Below are 8,019 nucleotides of genomic sequence, written 5' to 3' on the forward strand. Positions count from 1 at the left end.
CAGTAGCTCTCTTTCCAATTCTACTAAATGGAGAGTTAGTTAGTTTTTCACGAAGGCAAGGCTCGCATGTTGCGCATGACTCATAGTGGAATGGATTTATATATCCATCCTTTAGCAACTTTTGAATGTCAGAGATATGTACTAGCCTATAATGCCACAAATATGCATTATTCACCTCATCTTGTTTTCTCTTACGCTCACTTACACTTATGATATGTGGAGCGGTGTCTAACATAAACAAATCATTATGCGATGTTTCTCTAGTGATGATCTTATCATCCTTAATAATTAAACAATTATTGTTCTCAAAAATTACTTTATAATCATTCAATGTCAAATATGAAATTGGAATAATATTTTGATAATAGAAGGAATAAAATAGCATTCATCCAATGCAATAATAACTCCACCAAGCAGATAAAATGACCTCGTCGATGGCAACAAAAACAACTCTTGCTCTATTGCTCATCTTGATGTTCATCTCGCCTCTCACCAATCTCCTAGGCTTTGCTAGAACCTACAACGAAATACCCATATTTTATCATAAGATTCTAACAAATGGAGACTGATCATGAATATACTTGAAGCTTTTCTAAGCTTCTATTTTGCCTTCTCTGCAAGGTACTCCTTGTAGTTCCTCTTCCAGTGCTCATCTTTACCGTAGTAGAAGTATTAGTCTTTGTCCTTCGCTGGGTCTTTCTTAACAACCTTTGCTTTACCCGGTCTACTCTTGCCCTTGCCCATCTTAAAGGGCTTTTCTACTTTCCTTTTATTTTTTGTCTTACTAGTATAGAGAACTGACTTCTCTTTCTTAATAGTGCTCTCTACCTCCCTCAACATATTGAGGAGCTCAGGGAGAGTTACCTCAAGCTAAGAAAAGGAATCTGGTAGGGACTAAAGCACAGGATCAATGCACATGCTATCCTCTAAGACCATTCCTAGACTTATGAGTTTCTTTATCCACTATCTTTAGAACATGGTTCTAAACTAGTGTCCCCTCAGTTATCCTGACATGGAAGAGACTCTTGGATATCTCATATCGTTGAGTCCTTCCCTATTCCTCAAATAATTTATAGAAATGTAGGAGAATGAATCTATCATCCATCTTTTCATGCTGTCTCTATAACTCAGGAGTTATAGAGCCCAACATGTAACACTGATTAGGAGTGGAATCATCTATATACTTCACATAGCGAGCGATCTCATCCTCGCTTGCCCTTTGTCAGGTGTAGGCATTATTGTATCAAGGACATATAAAAATTTCTCCGTCATTAGAATGATTCTCAAGTTGCGACATATAAGGCAGTTGACATCAAGTATACCATATAAGGGATTTGAAAACGACATGTTTCTAACAAATAGGAGATGTAGCATAAATAAATAATATACAGATTTTATAAAAAATAAATAATTAAAATAAAGACTTCTATCTTAATCTACTCTTACTATTTTCTCATGAATCACACAACTCCCTTCGGTATGTGAATCGAAGACCTCCGACAGATCTCTAGTGGGAATCAGAATCCAATCAGCTTATTAACATAATCTCGAGTGACTCGGCCAATTATGCTAAGCCCGTAAAGGTAGACAACTCTTGCCATTCATAACTTCTTGTGATTCCTATCCTATTTGGCCTCCGAACCGCCATGGCTTCGAGTGACTCGACTAACCATAGTGTTCGGTTAAGTCTTTACCATCGCTACAAGATGAGTCTGATTTGATAATATGCCATCGAGTGACTCGACCAAGCATACCATATCCTTAGGTCACCGGTGATATCTCTATGTCATAGGTAAGATAGCGAATCACAATATAGATGAGCCTCGAGTGACTCGACCAACTCAACCTATATCGGGAATCAATCCCTACCTATAACGATGGAAGATCATATGGGTCAATCTAATTGTCTCACATTTACCGACTTAATATCATTGAGAAAGAGGATTTTTGATTTGGTCTCCTAATAGAACGTATCACACACATACATATTTAATATATATTTACATCACATGCAAATATATATACATATATCTAGTAGGTGTACAAGCAATCACATATCACATGAGCAATCACAAAAGATGATTATGGACCACATCCTAATGTGATTAGGCTTAAGCCAATGGGCCCAAACGCTCATGCCAAAATCTATATGTGCAGCGGTGCATCTCAATGCCCTGTGATCATTAATCTCATCCTCGTCGGTTCTATCGGTATCTCGACGTATCTCTATGCATCGCGATCGTCCGTCTCGATCTCATGGGTCCCGTTATCGTCTCCACTCTCCCACTATATCTCCTTATGTAATTACAATTTAATCATACGCTCGACAATAAATGAGAAATAAATTGAAGACTCATAGGCCCCAATAATAATAATAATCACATCATATGTACACATACATCACACGGTCTATGATCATCCATCCATATCATACATCATATGTAGATATCATCATCATCATCATCATCATGTAGGACTACTAGATAATAATAATAATTAATTAAACTTTTTAATTAACTAATATTTTTTGAAATTGGAACATGTAGGAAAATTTCTAAATTATGAAGAGCATTTTGGTAATTTGGATAAAAAGGATAGACCTCGAAATTTCTAAAATTCTAAGCGGCAAACCTATATCCTTTTGCCCAAAAACCCTACTATAGAAGAATCAGACGTTGGGCCGAAGTGGAACATGTTAGAAGATTGAACGTCGGGCCGAAAGGACTTCGTGCCATGATTTTGGGTATCAGGTCGAAGGATCAAACATTATGCCAAGGAGATCAGAAGTTGTGAGAGTCAACATACTGATTGGGCAATACATTGAAAGAGAGGACGATGCGCCGAAGAATCAAACGAAGCGCCGGATGAACTAATGACATGCCGGACAACATAATATTCATGCTTATAATCGTGTGTATCTAGATCAAGTTAATTAGGTCTAATTGTGTTAGTTTTGGGTGTAATCATACAACTTGATCAGGGGCCAATTGGGCTTACTATTTGGCCCATTCAGTGACATGTAGGAAGGTTTGGCAGTGGTACCGCTCAGACATAGTCTCCTGGACTATGTTAGGCAGTTGTATCGTTAGACTGGATAGTGGTACCGCCCAGACAATCTCATAGACTATGTCAAGCAATGGTACCGCTAGACTGAACGGTGGTACCATCTAGTGTCAGACTGATAGGCGATGGTACTACAAATTATCAATCTGGTAAGTGGTGGTACCGCCCAGTACTAGTGGTGGTACCGCCAGTACCCCGGAAACCCGGGATGAGACCTTTTTTTCTTCATTTTTTAAGTCATTTGGGGTCTATAAATACCCCATCTTTCCTGCTTGGGCAATCAAGAATTAGAGTGGAAAGAGGAAATAATACATGAGAAAAGAAGTATTCGAGAGTGGACATAACTCTTCCTATTAGAGTTAGAAGTTTTCTAGGGGAGGAGAAAGGTCTAAAAGAGAGATGTAAATGTTCTCTCCTAAGCCTGTCAAAAGGAGAAAGAGTTGCAAGAGTAGTTGATCTTTTTCCGTTGAAAGAAGATTAGTAGTGGATATCGGTGGTCTCAACGGAGGAGGAATCGAGAGTGGACATAGGTCCAGATGACCAAACCACTATAAATTTGGTGTGCACTCTCTTTTTGCTCTTCATTACTATTGCTCTCTATTTTAATTGCTTATTACACTTACTTCAAGTAAATCACACTTTCGATATCATTTCCGATATAGGCTTTATTGAAATTATTTTTCTAAATCGTCGAGGTTTTTACGAAAGCACTAATTCACCCTCTCCCCCCCTCTTAGTACCAAAACGGCCCTAACACCTACAAGTGTTCATATGATACTACTATAGAACAATACAGTGAACTGACCCTAGATACTATTTCAAAGGCCTATCTAGCCATATGCCACTCGGGTAGCTCTTGGGTGTTATACTGGCTAACACTCCACACCACTTTGTAGAGCCCCCAAAATGGCTGCTAGGATGGCTTGTTTTTAGGTAGTTTTGCCTCTACGTGATGACTGCACATAATTTACGTTTACTAGCTTGGAACGACTATAAAAGCCAACCAAACTAGGGCTACTAAGCTTATTATAAGACTTCTACATGTGGTGCAAAGCATGAACACAAATCAAAAGACATGAACATACGTGAGTATTACATCAAATATCTTGTTTACAACTTTGATCGTAATATAGGCCTGATGATACCATCGCTCGGCCTACTTTAAGCCACTAGTTTGACCTTTTAACAAGTCCAATTTGGCCTGACTTTAAACTCAATGGCTTTCTTGACGATTTGGTATTGTTTTGACCTAATAACAACTCAAATTGATTCAAAATGATCTCAATCATATATGCGACATATTTACGAAGCTTTTGGTATATTATACGCTCTTTTGACATGTCATATGATCTTCTTGTACTTTGTCCGAACCTCTAGTATATTACTCTTTCCTTTAGCATATCACTCATTTTACTAACATATCAACTTTTTCACAATATCTAATCTTTCGACATAATATCCGATCCTTCCGACACGATGCTCGAACCTATAACACGAAGCCCGATCTTTAGCACGTCGACTAATTCTTTGGCTCAACATCCAATTTTCGATACGACAATTTTTCGACGTAACCTCCGACTCTCCTACTCAATAATTTACGCTTTGGTGGTTCAAGTCCATGATCGAGTATTTCCTATGTCACTTATCTCAAAAGCATATTAGTCTTACAAACTTATTAATTAATTTTATTATCAAAATATGATATTCAACCGTGAGCACATGGAAGCCCATACTATTACGATATGGATGATCGATTGACATCTATGTGTATATAACTTTTGGATATATCGTGTGGATATTTTTTTTTAGTTAGATATTATAATTATGTAAATGTGTTAAAATCACTAGAACCTTTTCATTTTGTTTGATAAATTAATATTTATTTTTAAATTATTTATTTATTTTATTATGTTGATATTCTATTTTAATCATGCATATAAGCTATGAGTGAAACTAAGTAGAATATTACATAAATTTATTAATTAATTACTTTATTTCAAGTTCTTTAACTTTTTTTTCTTAGATTTCTGAAACGTTTATATATACTTCAAAGAAAAATATCATACACCGTGAATAATTAGGTGGCCAACTTGAAAGTTCTACCACTAATCGGTAGAAGAAAATGTTGCGGCGCCCCACTGAGTGGGGGGAAATATTCTATTGCCCCCATCACATGATGTAAGTGATGCCTTTTTCCTTTTTCTTTTTTTTTAATCTAAAGCCTATAAAAGTGTAGATGTGAGAAAGGAATAATATCATGTGATCCTCTCATAAAAGAGCCAAAATCAGAAGCCTTTGTGGGTTTACAAAAGTTCTCCTTTGTGAGAGAATATATGATAAAATTATTTCAGATCTAAGAAAAATATATAATTATACTTATTATATAATAATATAATAAAAATAATTTATCATTAAAAATCAATGAGTTTGTTTCAATTTAATCTTAAATCTTAAATCTTTGTGCTGTCTTTTTCAATTGATATCAATATAAAATTAATCTTTTAGTCGCCTTCCGATTTCTATCTCACATTTGAATATTTTTTAAACACTATTAGGGTTATACGATGGATTTTGTATAACGCGCATGAAGTTGTCTTGTTTTATCTTAATAATTTGGTGTTTGTATTCTAATTTACTTGTATTATCTCAGTATCAACAATCATGATAATTTAATCCATCAATTTTATAAAGTATTCAACTTGATTTAACAATGGATATCTAATATATTCTTAAACCATACATATTATAGTAGTTATACAATAATAGATTTATCAAAAATATTCTCTTTTTTTTTTCTTTCTCTATATTGTTTATCATCACAAATTTATTTTCCTTTTGCATGTGTAGATTCTTACTAATATGTTAGAAATTATAGGAAGAATTATTCTTTACAAATAGTCATGTGATAAGGAAACAACACAGCTTAGTAAAAAAAATTTGGTTTATGAGAATTAATATCATAACATTCTTTATGAATAGTTAGATAATTGATATCATAACAATGAAAAATATGTCCCATGAAATTCTAATGAAATAAAAGAAAAGTTATAGATAAGATTCAACTTAATAATTAAATCAGATCGAGAAGATGGGGAAGATGCAGCCCATCAACACAGTGATTCCGTCACATCACATCAAATGATCGAGTTCAAGCTCAAACATTTTGGTGCTCCACCTTCATCCATACCAATTCCCATGGCTTCAATGAAGTGAATCAAGACAAAACATGGTTTTCTATTTTTCTTTTTGGCATGATCAGTGCACCACCTTTTTTTTTTTTTTTGTGCCCCAAAGATTGATTAATGTGTACTGAGAAAAGGACAAAACATTTTATCTTTTGTTCGTATATGTGTTTACCTGTCAACCAGCATATTTGTCCCTTAGATTTTTATAGAAAGAGAGAGAGAGAGAGAGAGAGAGGAGGAGGATTTGTCACTATTTCTCATTCTCTCTCCTTATTTTATATTAGGGAGAGAGAGAGAAAGGTGGATTTATCGTTATTTCTTGTCTTCTCTCTCTCTCTCTCTCTCTCTCTAAAATACTTGTTGTTTGAACAGCAGCTGCTTTTGGACTAGCCGTTTAGAGTTGCACAGAAAACTAGTATCCTGTAAAGCTACACCTATCTGTTCTATAGATTCTGCTACTGCTTAGTCTGTCCTCTTCGTGCTGTGCACTTTCTGACAGTAAAATGACACCATTATATGAATACCAATTCATTAGCTCCTGTGGATGGATACAAAATTTGTACAACAGATGGATTAACCCCAGAAGACCTTCCCCCACACACTTCAAGCAGCTCAGGTGCACAAACATGAACACACACAACTCATCAAACAGGTCCTATGATCAAGAAAAAGGAAGGAGCACCAAAATAAAAAGAATGGAGTACGGTCATCCCTGTCAGCTGTATCTCCCATGTCTCTTGGCGGCGAAGCCCTCGCCGTGCCTCATTATCCAAAACCTCTCTATCTCCTCCGGTTTGCGCCCGGGAATGCGCCCTGCGATCAGATCCCACCTGCAAAGGCCCACACCTCGTCATCTTGTATCGGTGGTCAGAACAAGCCATCTAAAGGAGCTACCATGTTTGGATTGTGTTACGTTGGCTTCCCCACAGGGAACATTCTTATTCATCGGTTTCTCATGATTTCCATGGGATTTTTGGGGGTGTACGGAAGCTAAGAGCGTAGTAACAGAGCTGCAGTGCAGTTCCATGGGTCGAAGCAGGGGGCTCACCTGTCACCCACGAGCCTGTACATTCTGTAGATGAGATCTTCTTCTTGCTCCGTCATGTCGATGAACTCCCACGCCACGCTGCTGACTTCTGCGATCAAACATGAGCATGCACTCGGTGGGATTAGCCTCCTACAAATGAAGCTGCCGACGGCAGGCGAACTCACCTTCTGACACGCACCGCTTCGACGTCCTGCGCTGCCTCTTTCGACGGCTGTCCATGGTAGGAGCCCGCAGGTCCAACTCCCGGCACCCACTTGCCTAAATGCCCACGGCAAGTTTGGGCAAGGAAGAAGAAGCGGTAGTTGGGGCCAGGAACAGAGCGAAAGGCGGCCGTGAACGAAGAAGGAAAGGTGGTGGATGTTATAAAGCAGTAAGCCGCGAGGCACAGGCCGCGGACGAGTAAGCTCGAGAACGGCAGGTGAGGGAGGCATCCTGGGGAAGCCGGAGCTGACGAGTAGTTGCCAAGCTTCCGCAGGCGCGACGCTGCTCCGTCCCACCTGGCTGACTCACCCTTGCAGGCCCCTCATGACCGATGTCATCTCTCACTGACCCGACGGCCGGGCCCGCCGCCGTCACCCCTGAAAATTACCAGTCCCAAGGACCCCAAGTACCGTAAGGGTCGAGCGTTGCGTCTCACAGCAGATGATGACACCTGAGCTTTACCTTTCGCAAATGAAAAGACGAGGTGGATTGCGTACGGGGATGAATCGAGGAAGCAACGCT

At 38.3% G+C, this 8,019-nt stretch overlaps 1 protein-coding gene across 1 annotated transcript; it reads right to left on the reverse strand.

The window, feature by feature from the left end:
* Positions 1 to 6,760: 6,760 nt before the first annotated feature.
* On the reverse strand, positions 6,761 to 7,636 carry LOC135583783 (transcription factor TRY-like). The gene is made up of 3 exons (XM_065179067.1): positions 7,461 to 7,636; positions 7,297 to 7,384; positions 6,761 to 7,078 (listed from the first exon to the last, which is right to left on the reverse strand). The coding sequence occupies exons 1-3, from the start codon at positions 7,513 to 7,515 to the stop codon at positions 6,964 to 6,966; spliced, it is 258 nt and encodes an 85-aa protein (XP_065035139.1). The 5' UTR covers positions 7,516 to 7,636; the 3' UTR covers positions 6,761 to 6,963.
* Between the last annotated feature and the right edge of the window lie 383 nt (positions 7,637 to 8,019).

The sequence above is a fragment of the Musa acuminata genome, unplaced genomic scaffold (genome assembly GCF_036884655.1).
Source record: "Musa acuminata AAA Group cultivar baxijiao unplaced genomic scaffold, Cavendish_Baxijiao_AAA HiC_scaffold_1138, whole genome shotgun sequence".
Taxonomy (NCBI): Eukaryota; Viridiplantae; Streptophyta; class Magnoliopsida; order Zingiberales; family Musaceae; genus Musa; species Musa acuminata.